General features: G+C 47.4%; 1 protein-coding gene across 5 annotated transcripts in view; it reads right to left on the bottom strand.

Annotated features, from left to right (window-relative positions):
- Positions 1-23,050, bottom strand: part of OSBP2 (oxysterol binding protein 2) — a gene marked incomplete at its 5' end in the record, with an annotated part of 153,585 nt that overhangs the window by 39,389 nt on the left and 91,146 nt on the right. For all 5 annotated transcript variants that reach the window (XM_081892303.1, XM_081892304.1, XM_081892305.1 and 2 more), the window contains one exon: positions 18,808-19,058. In XM_081892303.1, the coding sequence (XP_081748429.1) occupies positions 18,808-19,058 (251 nt within the window). The remainder of the gene's footprint in view (positions 1-18,807; positions 19,059-23,050) is intronic.

Raw genomic sequence — 23,050 nt, 5'->3', positions numbered from 1 at the left:
CAACTTCCATCATCCACATGAGATGAGAGGAACTGTAGTTCACAACAACCTAGAGGGTACCAGGTTGGGAAGGCCGGCATAAGCTTTTGTGGACATCCACTTCATCCCATGTATGACGTGTTATCATAAGTTGCAGCGTGAGGATATACAAGCTACACATGCACAGAGGGTATTTTTTTGGGGGGGGTGAATAGGGTTGGAAAAAACTATGGTCAGAAGGAAACAAAATGCAGAAAATATGAGATGGCTCCTAGAAACAGATAACCTGGTGAGAAACATTCTTGGGAGACCCTAGCATTGCAGAAAAAAAATACTCTTCTCAGATAATTCTGTGGGGGGAAACAAACAGGGACATTCAAATGGGGTCAGAGCTCATGCAAGCCACAGGGTCAGCAGGAAACAGGAGGCGGCAGCAGCACTGCTGGGATTGCAATCAGCATTAAGCTGAGAGGATAGACGAGTGAGGTATGTCTGCAGCCAGAAAATGATTTTTTTTGGTGAGGGGGTGGGGATAAGGGACAAATAACAGCACAGGAGATGAGCAACAAGTATTGCTGCACAAATTTCCACTTGCAGCCAAACACGGATAATAATTTGCCTTACCCCCGTTGCGAATTACACAGATTTAGCCAGGTTATTTGCAGTGCGAGGTGAAGACCGCCAATCTTAAGGGGGACGAGGTGATAATCCAAGCACTGAACCGTTCGTGGGTTCTGGTGCACATGAGAACCCAGGATAGCTGTTCTACTCCTCTTTGTGGGAAGCAGTGGGAAAGGACCAGGAAACCTCCTGAAACAGACCAGGCAGGAACTCCTACTCTGGGATTCTCAGCCGGCGAGAGGACCGTTCAACACATGCAGATGCTTCGCAGCAACAGAGGCAATAAATCCCTTCTCTAAACTAATGTTGTGCTGCCGGATTAATAGAAGAAGCTGCAGATTGAACAGACAGAAAGCAGCAGCCAGACACACTCAACGGCAGTGATCTGGGTAGGGAAGCAGCACGATACACAGACTCACAGTTCTGATCTCAGCAGCGGGCATTTAAGAAAGAGTCGTAGCTCAGCGGTAGGGCATCAGCTTTGCAAGCAAAAGGTCGCAGGTTCAATCCCCGGCATCTCCAGGTGGGGCTGGGAAAGCCTCCCTGTCTGAATGCATGGGAGAGCTGCTGCCAGTCAGTGTAGACCAGGCATAGGCAAACTCGGCCCTCCAGATGTTTTGGGACTACACCTCCCATCACCCCAAGCTAACAGGACCAGTGGTCAGGGATGATGGGAATTGTAGTCCCAAAACATCTGGAGGGCCAAGTTTGCCTATGCCTGGTGTAGGCAATACTGATCTAGATGGACCAACAGTCTGACTCAATATTACCTACATTCCTAGGATCTGGTCACTTGCTCATGGTTTGTAGGATTAAAAAGGAGCAGAGTTGTACACCAACAGAAACACTATGGGGCAAGAGGCCACTCTCTTGCCCCCATCCCCAAAAGGTGCTGCAGGCCTTGGAAAAGCCATGTGTTTCTCATTTATATTTTCTCTGGAGAGACAGGCAGTTGAAAGAGCAGCAGCTTGTGGCTTCCCGCAGAAATAACAATAATAATAATAATAATAATAATAATAATAATAATAATAATAATAATAGTTTATTTATAATACTAAATTCTCCAGCCACTCTGGCCAGCTCCGAACAGAATATTAAAAATACAATAAAACATCAAACATTAAAAACTTCCCTAAACAGCTCCATGAAAGAGAAGGACCAAGACTTTCCCTTTTCATACGAGTTGGTACTGGAGGAATGAGCGACATGAACACACAGAACCCTCCCGCTCTTGCATATGGGAAGGAAAAATAATCATCATTCAAGAAACTCAGTTTGCTGTACACAAGGCTGTTCCATTTTATCCTCCTGGCACCATAATTAGGTTCCCGTAGGAACAAAATGCCTTGCACAGAAGCTCACTGGTCCAGCCGTACAGGGAGTGTAGCAGGCAGGAGGCTAGGGAATGAAGGAGGAAGAGGAGGAGGGAGAACAGAGGGTTCATCCTTCAAGCCGGTCACAAGGGGGCAGAGGTTGTAAAAGGCTCAACCTGGAGCTGTTCTTGGTCCTGCAACTCCTGACCTGACTTGCTGCCTTCTCCATGAGATCTGACATCAAACCACAACAAGGCAACCACACACAAAATCCCTTCTTAGTTCTCACCACCAGGTTGGCTTCATATCACAAGCCTAAAGGTAAAGGTAAAGGGACCTCTGGCCATTAAGTCCAGTCGTGACCGACTCTGGGATTGCGGCGCTCATCTTGCTTTATTGGCCGAGAGAGCCGGTGTACAGCTTCTGGTTCATGTGGCCAGCATGACTAAGCTGCTTCTGGCGAACCAGAGCAGCGCACGGAAACGCCGTTTACCTTCCCCGCTGGAGTGGTACCTATTTATCTACTTGCACTTTGATGTGCTTTCGAACTGCTAGGTTGGCAGGAGCAAGGACCGAGCAACAGGAGCTCACCCCGTTGCAGGGATTCGAACCGCCGACCTTCTGATCGGCAAGTCCTAGGCACTGTGGTTTAACCCACAGAGCCACCCGCGTCCCTCTATCACAAGCCTACTTTTGTTTTTTTATGAAGAAAATGAGATTTGAACCCAGAACCCCCTGATGCAAGTCCAACATTCTTTTCACCACACCAGCTCTGCTTTGAATAAGGAAAGGGGCGGGGGGGGGGAGGGGAAGAATACCGCAACACCAACAGACGCAAAACGTGCTGGCAAATTTCACGGACTAGTCACAGCAAATAAGAGCCGATTTCATGGGTTGTCAAGGGTTTAATAGAAACAGCATTACAATTCTCAAGCAATGTACAGCGACCATCCCAGGTTATTCCACATCCGTTGATGCAAACAAACAGGAGAACAGCAGTATGCGCCTTTCCCTCCCCAAAAGAAACAGGCTCCCTGTAGTTGGGAAAGCAGCATTGAAAAGTCTGGGATGGGCAAATTATTAGCAGAGAGGCATATACCCAATGCCCAAGGAAGTCAAGCAGGAGTCTTCCCTAACTGTCCCTGGGGCCAGTTAGGTAAGACCATTCTTACCTGCGAAAGAGATTTCTATGTGTATCAGCAGGTGAACACAATGTGGGAACATCAGCTCAACCTGTGGCCCCTGTGATATGCACAAAGAAAACACCTTTCTTACCTGTGTAAAGGGATTTCTATGCATATCAACTGGTGACTGACCCACAAGTTGAGCTCACGTTCCCAACATGTGACCACCATTACATGCACAGAGAAAGGTATCGCCTCCATCTTTTTTTGTTTAGTTTTACATTAAATGAAACTAGGCTGTACGGAGTCTCGATGGATTTAAATTTCTCTACTGTGTCTCTGTTTTTTAGTTTGGGGGCAATTTCCCTGATACTCAACATCTAGCAAACGAAACAATAAAAGCCCTTTATTGATGGTTATGATCTCCGTCTCAGAAACACTGAGGCTCTGACTGATGTGTTATTGCTAGGCCTCTGATGTGTTATTGCCAGGCGTCTATTGCTCCCTTGTTTGCTGAAAATGACCTCAAAGAGATGCAGCGCAGGCCCTGTCCTTTTGAGAATGAACTTAGTAGTCTAACTGTATGGCCAAGAGGTGCGCTCTCTCTCTCTCTCTCTCTCTCTCTCTCTCTCTCTCTCTCACACACACACACACACACACACACACACAGCAACTGTCAGAGCATCCTTAGGGCAGCCCCATCTTCCCCCATCCAGGAACTACATCTCTCAGCCCCCTTGACAGAGTTGGCCCCACATAAATACGCAAGCATCCACCGGCACAAATTAAACTGCAAGTTCAGAACATGGTGCCATGGAAGGTACATGGTGCTTTCGGAGGAGCCGTGATCCCAATTACAGCTATTTTGGGCTGCGCAACAGAATAATTTCCTCTCCTCTTCCCAGCAACCTCACAAGGGAAGTGAGATGACAAATTGTGCTCTATCACTGTTCCCCACGCGATGCCTCTCATAAATATATATATATGAATTATTCAATGCAAACTTCTACAGAGGCTGGAGCAAAGAACAGGTTGTGAAACGAAACAGAATAAAGCATGCTAGCCGTGTGTCTTCTGTCCACTCCACAAGATGTCTGCTGGCGAGACATCTCAGAGTCTCTCCCTTCCTCCCTGCCGCAATGTACGCTACATTAAATCAAAGATTAGAAGCCTCGGGCAATGGACACCTAGAACGTGGCCCCTTCCAGGACTCTCTTATCTGGCCCTCAGGACATTCGCTAGGCCAGGGTTAGCCAACATGGTGTCTTCTGGGTATTTGTCTCCAACTCCCATCTGCCTCACCAGCAAGGGATGATGGGAGTTGTAGTCCAGCAACATCTGGCGGGAGCCATGTTGGCTAACTGGGTATAAGGTCACATGCCTCACTGCTCTGGGCTCTCCTTGAATGCTTTTGCCCTTCTGGAATGTACTTGCTGAACTGTGATCATGTCTCTTGGCTGCCTGCATGGAAAGAGGTGTGTGCAAATGTTTGTATATATAGACACCTCTGACTTTTGCATGGCTGGAATGGAGTCTGCACTAGGAAAGGAAAACCATCACCTCTTTTGCCTTAACCCCTGGCCATTGCTGGCATGTGGCCTCTGCAAGGCTCCCCAAGAGGGGATTAGCCCCTCAGCCTGGAAAAATGCTCCCATCCTGCGTTATTGTTCAGGATCAAGGAGTCCCATCCAGCTCCATCTTCTAATAAAAGCAGCTTCTCTACAGCCAATACACACAACCAGGAGATTTATTTTTAATACATATAAATTAAGAACGGAATGGGGCGAGTAGGGGAGGCATATTTTGTTGGGAAAAGCTCTGGGCACACCCACTAAAACTAACAGCCTTATGGCCGGGGTGATCTCAGCTCCCTGGTGAGAATTCTGCCGCCGGCAAATGTTTTGGGCGAGGAGTAATTTTTTGTTGGGGGGGGGGGATGTTATCCCACAATTGCTGAATGCAGAAATGGAGGATTATCCAAGAAACAATAGAAAATCCCTTTCCCTTGGTTTATGTTAGCCGGCGCTGCTTTAATCTCGTCTTTCAATACATGGTGTTGGCTGCGATGAGGGTGGGGTTGGCTGGGATTCCTCATAAAAATAAACTGCAGTGTGATTAAAGGGGGGGGGAGAAGTACATTCATTAGTGAGCTACAAATTTAGCTGCCAAAAGGACACATGCACACACACACACTCCACCCCCCAGCACATATGGAACGGCTGAGGTGGTGAGTGTTGCTGTGGAACATCTTATCCCAGGGAGGGAGGGGCGATGGGGCTGCACCGTGATCTTATTTGCAAAACAAGTCTCTTCCAGCACGCCCGTCTCTGCTCTGCTACAATTACTGTGTTGGTGGGTGGTTGATTAAACTAGATTATCAATGAAGGGACAGAATAATCCCACAGGGTTCCTGGCCTCCCCTCCCTCCTCCCAACCCCACTTCAACTCCGAGAATGTCAAATTGCAGCTCTTGATGCACAGATGTTCTCCAGCCCTCTGCTAAGAAATGGCGCTGCTCTACAGCAAAAGAGCAAAGAATAAGTCATGATTTCTGCAGCTGAGCTAACTTCGAAATCACAGGTAGCCATATTGGGCCATTAAAAAACAAAAACGAAAGCTAAGATTACAGATGCTGCTAGAATCGGTTGCCTAAATTAGGACCCTTTGACCACAAGGTAACACTCCTCAGTTTGGCTCCTTGCGACAGTCAGCTAAAATTATTCTCCGCCATTGATAATATAATGGGAGCCAGTGTGGTGTGGTGGTTAAGAGCGGTGGACTCGTAATCTGGGGAACTGGGTTTGCTTCCCTGCTCCTCCACATGCAGCTTCTGGGTGACCTTGGGCTAGTCACACTTCTCTGAAGTCTCTCAGCCCCACTCACCTCACAGAGTGTTTGTTGTGGGGGAGGAAGGGAAAGGAGAATGTTAGCCGCTTTGAGACTCCGTAGGGTGGTGATAAAGCGGGATATCAAATCCAAACTCTTCTTCTTTTTCATCTGCCCCTCCTTCAACCCTGTGCCTCTCACTTGCCTTTGAGAGAGATCCAAGTTAACAGCTGGCTTTTATATTTATAGGTTAAAAAAATAACATTATTATTATTAACAAGGCTGTTAATAAACATGCCTGTGAGGGTGGCAGGACGGAAAGGCCTATTCCGCAGAAGATCTCAAAGCCCAGGCAAGCTCATATAGGGAGGCTTTAAGACCTTCAGAATGAGGTCTTTGTACTCCACCTCCTGCACTGTGTCTTAAGACTGTAAAAAATGCAGATTTTGCCTCCACAATGTGCCAATATGCCTAGATCTTCACCCTGCCACACCCCCAAGTGTATTTCGCTTAAAATGGCCTGGACAGCAAATAGGGAGACCCTCTTGCTCCAGGGTCAAACTGGGGGCCCCAGGCTGCACCCCTCCTCCTTAGCCTTGCTTTGCCTGGCTGGACTTTGCCCTTGAATTCTGATAACACCTCTTGTTTATTATTATTATTATTATTATTATTATTATTATTATTATTATTATTATTACCCTGCCCTCCCCAGCCAAGCCCGGGATCAGGGTGGCTAAAAAGCAATAATAAAAACAAGTTGAATGAATACAACTTAAAAACAAAATTAAAATACAACATTAAAATATTGAAACATTGAAATATTAAAATGCAGCCTCATCACAGGAGGAGAAAGGAAAAAGAAAAAAGAGGGGGAGGGAATCAAATTGGCTCCAAGCCAAAGGCCAGGCGGAACAACTCTGTCTTACAGGCCCTGCGGAAAGAAATCAGATCCTGCAGGGCCCTGGTCTCATGAGGCAGAGCGTTCCACCAGGCCGGAGCCAGTGTTGAGAAGGCCCTGGCTCTGGTTGAGGCTAATCTAACTTCCTTAGGGCCCGGGACCTCTAGGGTGTTGCTATTTATGGACCTTGAGGCTCTCCGTGGGGCATACGAGGAGAGGCGGTCCCGTAGGTACGAGGGTCCTAGGCCGTGAAGGGCGTTCAAGGTCAAAACCAGCACCTTAAATCTGACCCTGTTGGTGACAGCCCAGCCCAAAGCTCCGGACAATCTGAACAAGAAGGCGCATAAAGATGTTAAAAAGCACCGGGGAGAGGATTGCGCCCTGCGGCACTCCACACACCAAAGAGTGGCACGACGACATCTCTCTCCCTAGTGCCACCCTCTGTCCCCAACCAGAGATAAAAGAGCACAGCAATGGAGGATAGAGAGGGATGAGTGAAGGAACTAGCCCAGTGCATGCAGGTAAAATTTACATTGGTTGCTCCACCCACTTTTGCCGCTGGCTCCACCTACTAGTGGCCTGTGGCCCTTGGAAGGCTGCGCAGAAGATAAAGTGGCCCTCAGAATGGAAGAAGTTCCCCTCTCCTGCCTTGTGTGTTCAAAAATCAGTCGTGGCAGAGCTCTTTTTAGCAGCCCACCTTCCGTGATAAACAGATAAACAACTCATTTTAGAATATGCTACCAGGGTACAGATAGGGCAGCAGCAACCGGCTGGCAGCAGCGAGCGTTTTAAAAGGCCTGAAGGATGGTACTCATTAGGAGATAACAAGGCACCGATGCTTCAGATCTCACTGACTGCCGGAAAAAGGGAAGGCAGAGAATGAAATGGGGCGATTTAAATGGTTCACTCTCCTTAAACAAGAGGCATTTCAGTACATATGCCAAAGCGGCTTTTAGAGGAGTCAACAAAACTGCAAAATAAGGTTATTTCAAGAAGCCAACCTTTAACGGTATGATACGTTTGAAAGAGTCCAATTCTTTGGGAATAGTCAATGTTTAGCATATTTAAGAACAAAAGAACGTAAGAGCATACTCTCCAACATTTCTCCAATGAAAATGGGGATGTCCTACTCTATAATGCTGATGATGATTTTATTATCCACCCATCTGACTAGGTTGCCCCAGACACTCTAGGTGGCTTCAAGCATATTTAAAAACACAACAAAACATTAAACATTAGAAAACTTCCCTGTACAGGGCTGCCTACACATGTCTTCTAAATGTTGTATAGTTACTTATCACCTTGGCTTGGGATGGGAGGGTCGCGTAACTCCTTACCCTCCGACATTTCTCTAACGAAAAAAGGCATGTCCTAAGGAAAAGAGGGGACATGGATGGTGCTGTGGGTTAAACCACAGAGCCTAGGACTTGCTGGTCAGAAGGTCAGCGGTTCAAATCCCCGCGACGGGGTGAGCTCCCGTTGCTGGGTCCCTGCTCCTGCCTATCTAGCAGTTCGAAAGCACATCAAAGTGCAAGTAGATAGATAGGTACCACTCTGGCGGGAAGGTAAATGGCGTTTCCGTGCGCTGCTCTGGTTCACCAGAAGTGGCTTAGTCATGCTGGCCACATGACCCGGAAGCTGTGCGCCGGCTCCCTTGGCCAGTAAAGCGAGATGAGTGCCGCAACCCCAGAGTCGGCCATAACTGGACCTGATGGTCAGGGGTCCCTTTACCTTTACCTTTAAGGAAAAGAGGGACACTCTGGGATCAAATCAGAAACGGGGATGGCTTCCGTAAATCCTTGATTGTCCCTGGAAAATAGGGACTCTTTCCTCAGAGTAGGCCCAATGAAATCAACAGTTCTGCTCTGAATATGCTGGAGTTTCTGGTGCAGCTTCAAGGGCAGCCCCGCGTAGAGCAAATTACAGTAGTCAAGCCTGGAGGTGACCATCGCATGGATCACTGTGGCCAGGTCGGGGCGGGAAAGGTAAGGGACCAACTGCTTGATGTGGCGAAGGTGGAAAAATGTTGCCTTGGCTGTTGCTATAACTTGCGCCTCCATGGAAAGGGAGGTGTCAAGGATTACACCCAAACTCTTAACGGAAGGCAATGGCACTAATTGGGTCCCTGAAAGAGAAGGGAGTTGGTCCCTCATCCCCATACCATCCCGACCCAGCCAGAGGACCTCTGTCTTTGAAGGATTTAGTTTCAATCGGCTCCCACAAAACCATCCAGCCATCATATCTCATTGACACCCAAGCCTGGTGCCTCTCTGCAGGGCTGTGACAAAACAGGCAACACCCATCTCTGCATTAATTGGGATCTGCCGTCAGTGTGCAACCTCAAACAGAAGCCTTATGTGCTGCTATACACAGGCTGGGGGCTCATTGTCCATTAGCCAAATGCAATCAGCTGTACACACTGGAGTGTTGTTTAGAAAGGCGGCAGTTTTAATTGTCTGCACCAATCGTAAGCGGTCCTTAATCTCTCATTAGGAACTGCTGACTCCCTGTCCTCTCCCAATAATGAAAGGAATACATGGCTGATTGCATTTGCACAAATGGGACCGAGCAAACCTCAGCAATTTCCCTCATGCCAGCGTTTGGTCTGCTTTCGGGTGTTTACAATTCCACTGGGCCACTTGCGTCCCTGGGGCTCAAGTGGATCCTGAATTGCAAAGGTATGGGAAGGCTGCTACCTGCCTGCACCACCTATCCTCTTCTTTGGTGATCCCTCATAGCTGAGTAAGATTGTCTTCCATGAACACGGTCTTAACAGTGAGTCCATAAGGGACTGTGGAGGCCAATTCTGGATCCACACATCCTTCCACGGTGGCCTGGGGCCGATGGGGGTGGAGACGCTCCTTCAGGTATACAGGGCCAAGGCCGTAAGACTGGAGACTCCGTATTCTGTAAAAGACACCGGTCTCTGCTGCAGAAGATGCTGCACAGAGATCCCCCACAACCAAACTGCAACTCTGGTAATATTCCAGAAAAATGGCAGCATCTTCTGAAGATGTAGAGCTGAAGATGTAGAGCTGAGAAAGCAGTTGCAACAGGCTGCAGCAGCTTTAAAGCCCTCAGGTGTGAAATAGCAGGGGAGTTGACCAACACGTGTAAAATTATGGTTCTCCTGCTAAGAAGCAAATCTGCCAATGTTCTTCCTTGTACAAAATGATTTGTCTGGTAGGAAATCTTGTACCCACTCACAACCTTCCTAACCTCCGTATCGGATTCCCTGCCAACATCAGCTTCAGGAAATCTGACAAAAGCTGGTTCTTAAAACATTTATGGAACAGAAGCAAACCTGGAAATGGGGAGAGTCTTGTCTTGTCTTGCATTGCAGTTCTCAGTTGGAATCACTACACACACAGAACCTTTTTTACCAGCCTCATTTTTCGGCCATTACACAGGCAAGTAGAAATAGGAGATGGTTGCACAGCTAAAACCTTCCCTGTGCCTTAAAAAACCAATAAACTGATGCTACAGGAGAGGAGAGGAAAGCAAGCCCTGCTATTTTTAGTGCACGTTAACAGAAGTATCACAAAATGAGGGATGGAACACAGCGTACAGTCCTGGTCACCTCAAGGATATTATAGAGCTGGGAAAATGCAGAAAAGGGCAACCAAAATGGTCAAAGGGATGAGACGACGAGGGACGGCTGTAACGTCCACCCTTACTTTATTTTTATCCTGTCCTTCCTTCCCTACTGGCTTGGGGAGCCGGTGTGGTGTAGTGGTTAAGAGCGGTAGACTCGTAATCTGGTGAACCGGGTTCGCTTCTCTGCTCCTCCACATGCAGCTGCTGGGTGACCTTGGGCTAGTCACACTTCTCTGAAGTCTCTCAGCCTCACTCACCTCACAGAGTGTTTGTTGTGGGGGAGGAAGGGAAAGGAGAATGTTAGCCGCTTTGAGACTCCTTAAAGGGAGTGAAAGGCAGGATATCAAATCCAAAACTCTTCTCTTCTTCTTCCTAAAGGAGCCCAGGGCAGCAAGCGACAAGGGATAAAACAGTAAAATGTCTTCAAAACAATTCCCATGTCAGATGCTAGTGTGGTTGCTCAAGAGTATACAGGCAAGAATCCGACCTGTCTTTTCCAGGCTTTATTCTTGGTGCAAACTATTTACAGTAAAGAGCGTCTTAAGTTCATGTCTGGCTCAATCACTAGCAGAATCTGGGAGTGGTCGGTCTTTGTACCTCATCCAGCATAAAAGTCACGTCACCCCCAGCCTTTTCCGCCCCTCCCTGCGCCAAAGCCTACTGCGCAGAATGGGCGCTGGCAAGGGCGTACTTCCCGCCTCTCCGGTTTGCTCAGGCTCGGTGTTGAGCTCTCCCTAGCATCCCCTGGTCCCTGCACCTCTTCTCCACTGGAGGTAGGGCTTTCCTCCTCGCTGGAAGAGGAACTGCTTCGCAAGATTTTTGGAGGCTCCCTATAACACAACTGCCCATCCATCTCTTGCCTCTGAGCTGATGGCAGTTCCCTGACATCCAATATAGATGCACTTTGGGAACGCTCGCGACTGGAGAGGCTTGCTGGAAGAGGAAGGTCTTCGGTAGGCTCCGAAAAGACAACTGAGATGGTGCCGGCCTAATATTTAAGGGGAAGGAATTCCAAGGGGCAGGTGCCACAACACTAAAAGCCTGATTCCTGAATTGTGCGGAATGGACCTCCCAATAAGACGGTGGCTGGATCTAGACACACATTTTTTAAAAAACCGTTTCTGGAAAACGTGTTGCAAACCTCATAATGGGAAATTACATTGGAGAAAGACGGAACTCTGGAGGGCCATCTGGTGTCAAAGTGTTATAACGCTTTTTAAACACTTTTTCTTTACTAATGTAGCTGAGTCGGGATCTGCAGGAGGCGCTCACCAGCAAAGCACAGTGATTGGTCGGCTATATATGGGGCGAGGCGACCTTCGAGGTATCTTGGTCCCAAGATGTACAGGGCTGTACAAGAATCAGGACTTGGGTAGGCATATGGGGCACTTTTTCTAGTTTAGAAAAGCAGGGGCATAAAGAGGGGCATGATAGAGAACTCTGAGGCGCTTTTTTCCAGGGGATACTCAAGTGTATGCAGTACCAGTGCATCTCTCTCTCTCTTTTGGTTATTGCTAAAAAGTGTGACAACTTCATGATGAGTACTGGTACCTCTTTTTCTAGAGAAAAAAAAGCACTGTAGAGAAATGAAGAATTTTGCATGCTACAGAGGAGGTGGATTGGAAGATATTTCCCTTCTCCTCCCATATTATTCAATTCAATATTCAGGGTTATTTGATGAAACGGAATCGTGTAGGTACGGAAGAGGCAAAATTAAGTACAGTGGACGCTCAGGTTGCGAACGTGATCCGTGCGGGAGGCACGTTTGCAACCCGCAGAGCCGCGTCTGAGCACGCACGAGTCGTGATTCGGCGCTTCTGCAGATGCACAAAGCACGATTTAGCGCTTCTGCGCATGCCACAAAACCTGGAAGTAACCCGTTCCGGTACTTCCAGGTTCGGCGTGGTACGCAACTTGAAAACACACAACCTGAAGTGTCTGTAACCCGAGGTATGACTGTATATCTTCACAAAGCACATTTTCAAGACTGTAGTATTTGCCACCGTAAGATGTAGTGACGGCCATCAGCTTGCGTTGCTTTAAAAAAAGGGGATCAGGCAAATTCATGCAGGGTGAGGCTATCAATGGCTACATGTCAGTATCAGCAGCAATATCCAAGGCAGCAAATGTCTCCAAATACCACACACTCCAGAACATTTTCCCAACACAAAGTACCCTATGCAAATTACTCCCAAAGACAGGTTACCAGTGATGTGAGGGTTCCAGTGAGGGCAACAAACAAACAACAACAACAATTTATTATTTATACCCCGCCCATCTGGCTGGGCCTTCCCAGCCACTCTGGGCGGTTCCCAACAGAATATTAAAAACATGATAAAACATCAAACACCAAAAACTTCCCTAAACAGGGCTGCCTTCAGATGTCTTCTAAAAGCCAGATAGTTGTTTATTTCCTTGACATCTGGTGGGAGGGCGTTCCACAGGGCAGGCGCCACCACCGAGAAGGCCCTCTGCCTGGTTCACTTCTCACAGGCAGGGAACTGCCAGAAGGTTCCCTCACTGCAACAAACAAACAGAATTTGAGGGGGGGGATTTCCCATTCAATATTTTCCAGAAAACCCTACTTTGCTGGTACAATTTTTTTACCTGTGAATTCATCTCCACACGCACAAGAGCTACGAAACCCAGTCAACGTAACACAAAAGCAAACCCTTCTGGTGGGGGTGGGGATGTAAGGGGGGCACAGAAACTGCCCCCCCAGGACACGTACAATCCACAACCCTCCTGCCCACTCTGCTGCTGTCTGCAGCAGCAGAGGAATTCACTCCACCCCAAAATCTATTTCCAGAACCACCCACAGCACATTTGATAAGCCTTTGCAACAAACTTCCAAGCTGGGTTCATCTGCAACGATCCAGCGACGTCTCCGCATGCCTTCTGCCTACGAAGCCACCCAAGGGGATTTTTCTGGGCTCCTTGGAATCCTCTGTGTAATTTACCCTTTACATCGGTTCCTCCATATTGGCAAACACTTCCCACTCCACCTCTGCACCAGATTGCCACTTATTTCCATCTCGGCAGCTCCTGCTTCTCCTCTGCAGCTCTTGGGCTCGGTCCAGTAGCGCTTAACTTCTTCTGCTTAATTTAGACCAGGGTTTCCCAAAGCGGCTGGTGATGACCCCCAGGGAGGTTGATGGGACTGTGAATAAAGACTATGGGGCTGAAAGGGGGTGAGGAAAGGCTCTGAGCCAGTGTGGTGTAGTGGTTCAGAGCAGTGGACTTGTAATCTGGTGAACCGGGTTCGATTCCCCGCTCCTCCACATGCAGCTGCTGGGTGACCTTGGGCCAGTCACACTTCTCTGAAGTCTCTCAGCCCCACTCACCTCACATGGTGTTTGTTGTGGGGGAGGAAGGGAAAGGAGAATGTTAGCCGCTTTGAGAGTCCTTCAGGGATATCAAATCCAAACTCTTCTTCTTCTTCTTTTTCTCTTAAGGGTGGAAAGGTAGTTTACAAGGTATAGTGCAAAAAAGCCTCAAAAATAAAGAACACGGGCATGTACAGAGCGCACTTTCCCCCATTGCCAATGAGGAACCCCTGTATTTAATAAGGCAATTCCGCAAGATCGCAGCATTCCCAGACCATGCTGCTTTTTTGCTTTTAAAAAAGGAAGGTATACAGGTGCACTTTTGCTTCGTGTATATATTAATTTTTGACATGTCGTGATTCCTAGTAAAGGTAACTGATGATTCATAAAAGTTGATCACGTGTTCATATTTCTTGACTTTTATGTCATTTACATTCTCAAGAATTCAGAATGGGGTCAGTGACAACTTTATGAGCTCATCAAGGGGTCAATCAACTCAGAAGTCTGAGAAACCCTGATTTATACCGTAATCCCAAGTATGTTTATGAAGATTACGATGATTCCATTTCGATCACTATTTTGTGCTCTAGAAGTAGGGAACCTCTGCATTGGCCAAGAGTTGCGCTGCCACCCCCCCCCCCCATTAATGTTGCTCCAACGTTAAATGAATGAGTCTATTTCTTTTATATAAACATCCTGGCAATCTCTGTGCAACCAAAGTTTTGAGAAGCTGCAACTGAAAACTGGAAAGGTGTATGGGGAAGAAAAACATCACAAGAAAAATCATTATGCATGTATTACAAACATTCAGCACCAGGTGGCGGCAGAGAGCAAAAAAAATTCTAACTGATTTTCCATGGCATTTTTTTTAACGATTTAATTTCTGACTTATTTATAGCAGCTTATTCCTGTGTGTAGATCCACTCTAGAGCAAACTTTACGGTGAAAAGGTATAAAACTCCAGACGGTATAGTGCTTCACAGCTCCTCTTTGACCCTTGACATTTAAAAATGTGTTTTCATTGTTAAAATGGGTGCTGTCACTGTTTTATCAATCTGTTATGCTGTTCTGTAATGTGTGTTAGATTACAGTTTTAAACTGCACCATATTTTTGTCATAAGTTTGGTTGTATGCAAGCCTCTCAGAGAGCCTGCTGAAAATGATTTATTTGTTTTTATAACCTTCTTGTAAGATGACCCATTTTTCTACGTCTTCAATTGATTATGTTTTGTTTTTATGCCGTTTTGGTTTTAATTGAGATTCTGTACGCCACATTGAGATAGATAGATTTATCTTATATGAGTTGGCAGTAGATAAATGAATAAATAAAAAGAATAATATTGCATTTTTAATCATGTTATGTTGAGCCACCTTCCGGGAGGGGGGGTCACCCTGGTAGGGAGCATAAAGATATTAGAAATAAAGGAATAAAATAAATATGCCAGGATTTTATGCGTTGGCATCTGTGAGAGAATAGGCCCTTTCTCAGGATGAAGCAGGTGGCAAAAAACACTGAGTACATCACTCTGAAACGGAACAACGCTGATTCTTCTGGAAAGAATTCCATTACAAAATCAGTAGCTTCGGGAAACTGGAATAACTGGGCATGGCTAATAGGTAGAGAGTTGTGGAAATGCAGGTGAGAAGAGAGGCTTTATATATTCCAATTTCTGAAAACCAGGTAGGGTTTTGTTTTTGTTTTAAATCTACCACAGCGCTTTGGGTCTTTGATGCTCAAGACTTTTACACAGCTAACCAATTAACATGAGATACTTCGCTACCGCCGTGATGGATTAGTGCACAGACATCGCAACACATTGTTTTTTTACAATATTGCTGCAGCATACACAAAGACCTGGGATGCATCCGCCAACGGCCTAACTACATTTGCGTTTTCTAATCAAGATTATCCTAATTAAGTCATCAGGGGGGAAAGAAGACAGGTCTGGACCTGCAGGCAGATCTCTGAGTGATTTGCAGTAGATTCGGCAAGGACTGCTGACTCCGAAATGTTTAACAATAGCGGTGACAAAAATGACTCCCCCACCCTAATTTTTATTCTGCTGAAATGAAGAAAGTTTGGAGTAAACAGAAGTGGATCGGTTTTTTTATAGCTCTCTGTTTTGGGAATATTCCTGGGTTTAGAAAGAATTTAATTCTAAGTATATATATTTTGCACTAGCCTTTGGTTAGTAGATTATTGGGATTCTAGTGGGGGTTTTTTAAAATAAAAAACAACCAACAGAGTTGATCCTGTAAACATGAAATCTGCCCAGCCTGGCATTAGAAGTTTGCTACATGCCTCACAAATGAAGTCCATGTACATAGCTGAGCTGCCCTGGCCATCGTTTTCTGTGGGGGTGGAATAAAGCGATCCAAATTCTGCTCTCGGTTACAAACTTAATCCAGAAATTACAGCTGAGTTATCTTAGGATGCATGGTCCTTTTTACTTCCGATTTTTCAAATCTCTTCTTTGCGGTATTTGCATAATTGGATCACGAATGCGGGGCAGGAATAAAGCACAGAGGACTTTGCATTAATGAAACACGCAGAGACGCACATCTCCCTCCCCCTTCTCACACACACAACCCCACTCACAGCAAGTCTGTTTTAGAGTTAAGAAGCCTCTTCTCCCTTGCAGCGCCAGCCTCTGAACGTCTGCATGGTCTCCCAAGTTGATCGAAGCAAAACTAGCCCATCCCAAATAGACCAAGCCAGCCCACTCACATCTCTGACATGCCTTTCGGAGGAAGAAAACTCTTTGTTCCTCTTTCTTTTTTTAAAACTGGGGTGTGAGCAGAATAAGAAAGTATTGACGTTTCAGCTGAACTCTAGCCCTTCAGAGTCCCAGTACCAATTCTGCTAATTGGAAGCAAAAAAAGGCCGGCTGAATCGGTTCTGATTTGTGAGGAAAGCATTGAGGCATGGAAAGGAATAAGAAGGCAAGGAGAACAGTAGGGCGAAGGAGGTTAGAGACAAGCACAAGGCAAAAGGAGGGCTGTATCTCAGCGCCAGGGCCTCTGCTTTGCATGCAGGTCACAGATTGTGGCATCTCCAGGTAGGACAGGGAAGTCCCTTGTCTGAAACCCTGGAGAGCCACTTCCAAGCAATATAGACAATACTGAACTAGATGGACCATCGGTCTGACTTTTTCCACAGCCTCCAATGAAGAGGTGGGGGTCAAAGCTCAGTGGCAAAGCATCTGCCTTGCATGCAGAAGGTCACAGGTGCAATCCCAGGTAAGGGCTGGGAGAAACCCTATCTGAAATCCTAGAGCAGCCTTTCTCAACCTGTGGGTCCCCAGATGTTGTTGAACTACAACTCCCATCTCCCCTAGCTAGCAAGGCCAGAGCTCAGGGATGATGGGAGTTGTAGTCCAACAACACCTGGGGACCCACAGGTGGAGAACCGCTGCCCTAGAGAGTCAACGCAGGCGACAATGAGCTAGATGGACCAATGACTCTGCATAAAGCAGTCCCCAGTGTTGCTGTGAGTCAGCAAACCCACGTAAGAAATGATCAGGTCCAAGCGTCAGCAAGATTCGGCTCTCCACCACCGCAGGGGAGAAAGTGGTGGTGGGGAGACTGGTGCAGAGACGCCTAATGCTGGCACCCCCAAACTTGGCCCTCCAGATGTTTTGGGACTACAATTCCCATCATCCCTGACCCTTGGTCCTGTTAGCTAGGGATCATGGGAGTTGTAGTGCCAAAACATCTGGAGGGCCGGGTTTGGGGATGCCTGCCCTAGTGCAAGGACGGTCCATGTGGTGGCCTCTCCAGATGCATTGGACTACAAGTCCCATCATTCCTGACAACTGGCCATGCTTGCTGGGGTTGGAGGGCACCATGCTGGTTACCACTGCCCTAGCAATTCCCATGGCAATTAGTTGCCCCACAACAGATCTTGGTGGGTTGTTTTTTTTTACAGCTGGCAGTGGTACATGATGGCCCCTTCCAGATCAGAACCAGGAAGATTGAGGTATGGGATGTTGGTATCCCAGCTTGAACCTGCAATTTGAAGTCTCCAGCAAATTGGTATCCCCAGTGGTTCATTTCCCCTCCTCTGTCTCATGGTTAAACCAAGTTCAAAGCTGCTCACAACATTGCCAGGAAAGTTTACGTAACGAACTACAGCAGCATTTCAAGAAAAAATTTTTTTTGTGACGGCTAGCAAGTTAGCAAAGAAAGCCATACAAATATCAATAGCCCAAGCAGATTTTTCATATGAATAAAAAATACAGTAAGGTTAAACAATCCGCTAATAACTGATACGAAGGCCTAGTAACAGAAGTACAGAAACACAATCCAAGTAACGGCAAAGACACTAAATCTTATTCTGTAATAAACGTCCCCCAGCAACAACCCCTAAGTCAGCCAGGGCCCAGTCCTCTTAGGCATGTCTAACTGGTAGCAACAGGCAAGGAAGACCAAGGAAGGAACTGACATTCTCAAATAAAACAACATTTAGCTTAAGAGCCCTTAGAAAATTTAGCACCACAAAGTCAAAAATTCACCAGTCTTCTGGTACTTTTAACAAACAGTGCAATTTGCCAGCGTATCTCATATGCTCTTTCAGTTATTACTATAGATTGTGTGGACACCTTTTTTGATTTATTCATTCCACCCTTCGTCCACAGGATCCCAGGGCAGCACACAGAAACGAAACAGATTTAAAAAATAAAAATAAAACCATACTAATATTAAACCAGACCCTCACAACCTAGTCTTGCAAACAGCAAACCACAGCAATACACCTGACCTTGAACTGTATCAAGCACTAGCAGGGGCTTCGATAGAAGAGACACCTCAAGATGTGCTCAAGGCTTCACTTTTCACAGGTAAACCTAGCCTGCTCAGATGAGAAACACGGCAAATTGGGGAATGGAATCCTGGCGTTTCATTTTCAAGGCTGAGATCTTCCGAGAGCTCGAAGTGGAAGAGAATTAAAATTTACACGTCCAGGCTGCAGAAGGCGTCTTGTGAGCATGTCCATCCTTGCAGGTTCCTAGGACACTTACCTGCCTACTGCTGCCACTGCCTGCCTGCTGAAATCCTGTGTTAGGTAGGAGAGGCGTTGCACACCTGCCACCAGCCTCTACAGCCAGGACCTGTGCTCCACTTACATTTATCATAGCATTGGAGGTGATCCTGAAGAGGGTGGCTCTCTCGTTGACCGCCTTGATCTTCTCCCCGCTCTCGGCGGGCAGCTTGAGGTTCTCCAGTTCACTCAGGGACCTCTGGAGAGCTGCCCCATGCTTGGCGATGAGGTCGTTGCAAGTGCTGAGATCCTCCAGCTTACTTGAGAGGCTTTTCAGAGTGCCGTGCAGTTCGCTCTTGTCAGACTGCGAGGCTGGCTCCTCATCACCAGAGTCATCTGTAGAGGGGAACGGCAAAAGAGGGAAAAGGAGGGAGGGGAAGACAAAATGGTTTCCATGGTTACCGGCCGGACTGCAACGAAAACAGAGCGATGGTTTGTGCAGCGAGAAGTGAAGCAAGACCTCTGTTTGCACAAGGCGCCAAATCTCCGACTGTCCTTAGGTTGGGAAAAGTCACAGCCCAGAGAACACACTGATTTTCTCCTGAACGATTCCCCTCTGTGCAGAGATTCTATTTTATTTTATTCCTTCTCTCCAGCAACTGTAAACCCAGAAACACATGGCTTGGAAAAGAAAGCCCCATTGGTTTTCAAGGGAACTTACTTTTAAATAATTGTGTTTAGGACAACGGACTACTGTCAACATCTACATTGTAGACTGAATCAGGCCAGAGGAACCAGCACCACTGTGCTGGTCCAGGGGGGAGGTTACAGTGGGGTGAGGTCCAGGACCTGAGTTGAGGGTCGGCAGACAGTCCTCCTCGGGTGAAGCGGGGTCCACAGCGAGAAGCAGGGCAAAGACAGGAACTCTGGGGGAACAGGACTGGATGCTGGCTGAAACAGCTCTTCAACGACGTTGCTCCCGCAACCTGGGACCGGGCTGACTGGCCTTTATCTTCTCTGAGGCCAGGGGCGGTCCCGGCCCCCAGGAGACCCGCCTCTCCTAGCCTTAAGGAGAGCACTCCTCCTGGGAGAAACCAGTTCCCTCCACCTCTCTGCCCTGAGCCTCTGCAGTTCAGGAGAGGCTGAAGGGTTACTGGACCCAGGGGGAGACTCACCTGTAGGCACTGAGTCCTCAACTACCTCCGGGGCCAGAGTGGATTCACCTGGTGCCTGCTCCTGAGGATCCAGCACAGGTGCAGGCGCTTCAAAATCAAGGCCCTGCCCCAGTTCAGCCGGCCCTGGAGGCGGGGACTCCTGTGCAGGCTGGGATTCCTCCGGTTCAGCCTCTGAATCGGATTCCCAGGCCTTCACAACCTCCTTCAGTGGCCCATCTAGTCCAGTATCCTGCTCTCACAGTGGCCAACCAAATGCCCCAATGGAAAGCCCATTAGCAGGATCCGGACACAAGAACCCTCTCCCCTCCTGCAGTTTCCAGCAACTGGTACTCAGAAGCATTACTGCCTGTGACCATGAAAGCACAGCCACAGTGGCTGGTAGCTGTCAACAGCTTTATTCTCTAAGACAGGGCAGGGAATCTCTTCCACTCAGCAGGCCAGATCCTGGGTTCCCCCACCTGTCCATCACCTGACATGTTGTCATGTGGCCTGTTTTCTTCCTTTGGGGCGTGGCTTGCTTTCAAGCTCTGATCCAAGAGGAGCTGACTTCAAGCTGGGGTCAACTGCACTAAGGAGTACTGCAGCCCCTTGGTAATGGCAGCCCCCCTGTATCCGTCAGATGAAAGGATAGCTCAGTTGGTAAGAGCATGAGGCTGTTACTCTCGGGGATGTGGGTTCAAGCCCCACGTTGGGCAAAAAGATTCCTGCTTTGCAGGGGGGGGGGTTGGACTGCACGACCCTCATGATCCCTTCCCAGCGCTATGTTTCTGTGATTCCACCTGTCTCCAATGCCCAGCCTAACTTTTAAAACTGCAAGGCCTGGATCCAACCAGCCCAGTAGACAAGCAGATGTCAATGCAAAAGCTCCTGCTGGTGCAACAAGGCACCCCCAAATCCTCCCTGGAGAGCCAGGGGAACCCCCAGAACAGCACTCTGGGAGGCAGGGAAGAGAGGAGGATTGTTGCATCTGGCCAGCAGAAATGCTTCCACTGATGAAACTCAATTCCTCCCCTAGTCTGGAAATACACATTCAAGTGCTTTCAAGGCAGAACCGGCTTAGTTAGACTGATGTTCAGCTTATTGTTCCAGAAGGGACTACTGGTTCTTGTCTCGCTCAAGGGTTGCGGAAACAAGCTGAAACGTCCTGGATTTAACAACAGCAAAGTAACACAGCAGAACCCCAAAAGGGAATAAGGAAATGTGGACAATAACATCTTTAAGTGCCAACGCAGGGGTGGAAAACATCAACCCAGGGCCTCCAAAATGTGGCCTCCAATTCCTGTTATTTGGCCCTCGGGACTCCCAAGGGCCACATCCCTGCTGACCGTGCTTTGTACCCTCCCTGGGTGTTTTTTTGCTTGGCTGGAATATATCCTTGAACTTTGGAAAAGTTTCTTGCTTGCCGCAGTGTTAGGAACTCATATAAATAAGTTAGGCGCCAAATGGGTCCTTCAACCAAGGCTGCAGTCACCAAAATGGAACGTCTAGTTTCCATCGGGGGGCAAGGTGGCTCCAAAGTCTTATTGTTCAAAAGATGGCCAGACTGTGATTGATTATCGGTTAAACATCTGCCTAGTTCGGATGACAACCCTGAGCTACATCAAGAGCTTAAGAGAACTTAAAGAAGAAAAGTCATTTGATCCAGGGACAGTCCACATATCTATTGGCCTATTCCGACCTCTTTTTCTTAATTGTGACTGCTCCTGCTCAGGTTGCTCAGAAAAAGCAATCTGGATCCAGAAATTCATTCTGATTGTGCGGATAAAATATGACTGATAGAATTCTACAGGATGGGGTATAAGAGTGTGAAAACAGTCCAGATTCAATGATCCCCAGATGGTGGAGATGTGGCTGCCGGGACCACATAACACCGGTCCTGAGAGATCTGCATTGGCTCCCAGTACGTTTCCGAGCACAGTTCAAAGTGTTGGTGCTGACCTTTAAAGCCCTAAACGGCCTCGGTCCTGTATACCTGAAGGAGCGTTTCCACCCCAATCATTCAGCCCGGACACTGAGATCCAGCTGAGGGCCTCCTGGCGGTTCCGTCACTGCGAGAAGCCAAGTTACAAGGAACCAGGCGGAGGGCCTTCTCAGTAGTGGCGCCCACCCTGTGGAACGCCCTCCCTTCAGATGTGAAGGAAATAAGCAGCTATTCTATCTTTAAAAGACATCTGAAGGCAGCCCTGTTTAGGGAACTTTTTAATATTTAATGCTCTATTGTTTTTAACACTTGATTGGAAGCCGCCCAGAGTGGCTGGGGAAACTCAGCCAGATGGGCGGGGTATAAATAATAAATTATTATTATTATTATTATTATTATTATTATTATTATTATTATTATTATTAGGCAAAGGCATCTTTACTCGGTCACAAGTGATCGAAAGTCAGGTGCAAAATGCGCCTGGCTAATTTCGATTGCTGGGATGGAGGATAATAATAGAGAGATAGAGGTGTGTGTAGAAATAAGACCACTGTAGAAAAGTGGAATTTCCATTCATTGCTCCACCAACCTTTGCTTCTGACCCTGCCAATTACTGGCATGCGGCCCTCGGAAACCTGTCCAGAAAGGAATGCGGCCCTCAGACTGAGAAAGGTTCTCCATCCTTTACTTATGGAAGCTCAGCTAACAGCACCAGCTGCTGTGTGGCTTTAGCCTTTATTAGCATAGGGCAGTCTGGGCTGGAGGGTGCATGGAACATGTGTCCGAAATGTCACAGCATTCAGACCAGAGGCAGGTAGTTGTTTTTTTTCCAGGATCAAGGACCCATCTGGAAATATCATCAGCTGCAAGGCAGTCACTTATGCCTTTTTGCTTTCCGGAATACACACACTGATAGAATTAGCACATTATCCAAATGAGTAAGGCGTGTGTGTGTGTGTGAGTGTGTGTGTGCGCACGCGCATCTCTGATGCTTCTATTTCAAAAATCCATTTATGGACTGAATTGAGAAGCAGAAGGAGCTCAAACCATGCTTTTTTTTTTTAGCTGAGGAGAAGACGGACATCTCAGGGTAAACTAATTAAGGTCCCAGCAATTAAACAGTTTGCCAACAACTGAAGAAACTGCCTCGCCAGCTGCAGACAGAGTGCAGACACCCACCAACATCATCTGCAGAAATCTGCTCATGCAGAAGCAATTGGGTTAGAGCTATGGCTCAGTGGTCGGTGTAGGAAACTCAGATGTGTAAGCTATTTGCCAAGTGGTACGTTAAA

Source organism: Podarcis melisellensis (genome assembly GCF_964234715.1).
Source record: "Podarcis melisellensis genome assembly, chromosome: 16".
NCBI lineage: Eukaryota > Metazoa > Chordata > Lepidosauria > Squamata > Lacertidae > Podarcis > Podarcis melisellensis.
The sequence above is the reverse complement of the archived record's forward strand: the minus strand, read 5'-3'. Positions and strand labels throughout refer to the sequence as shown.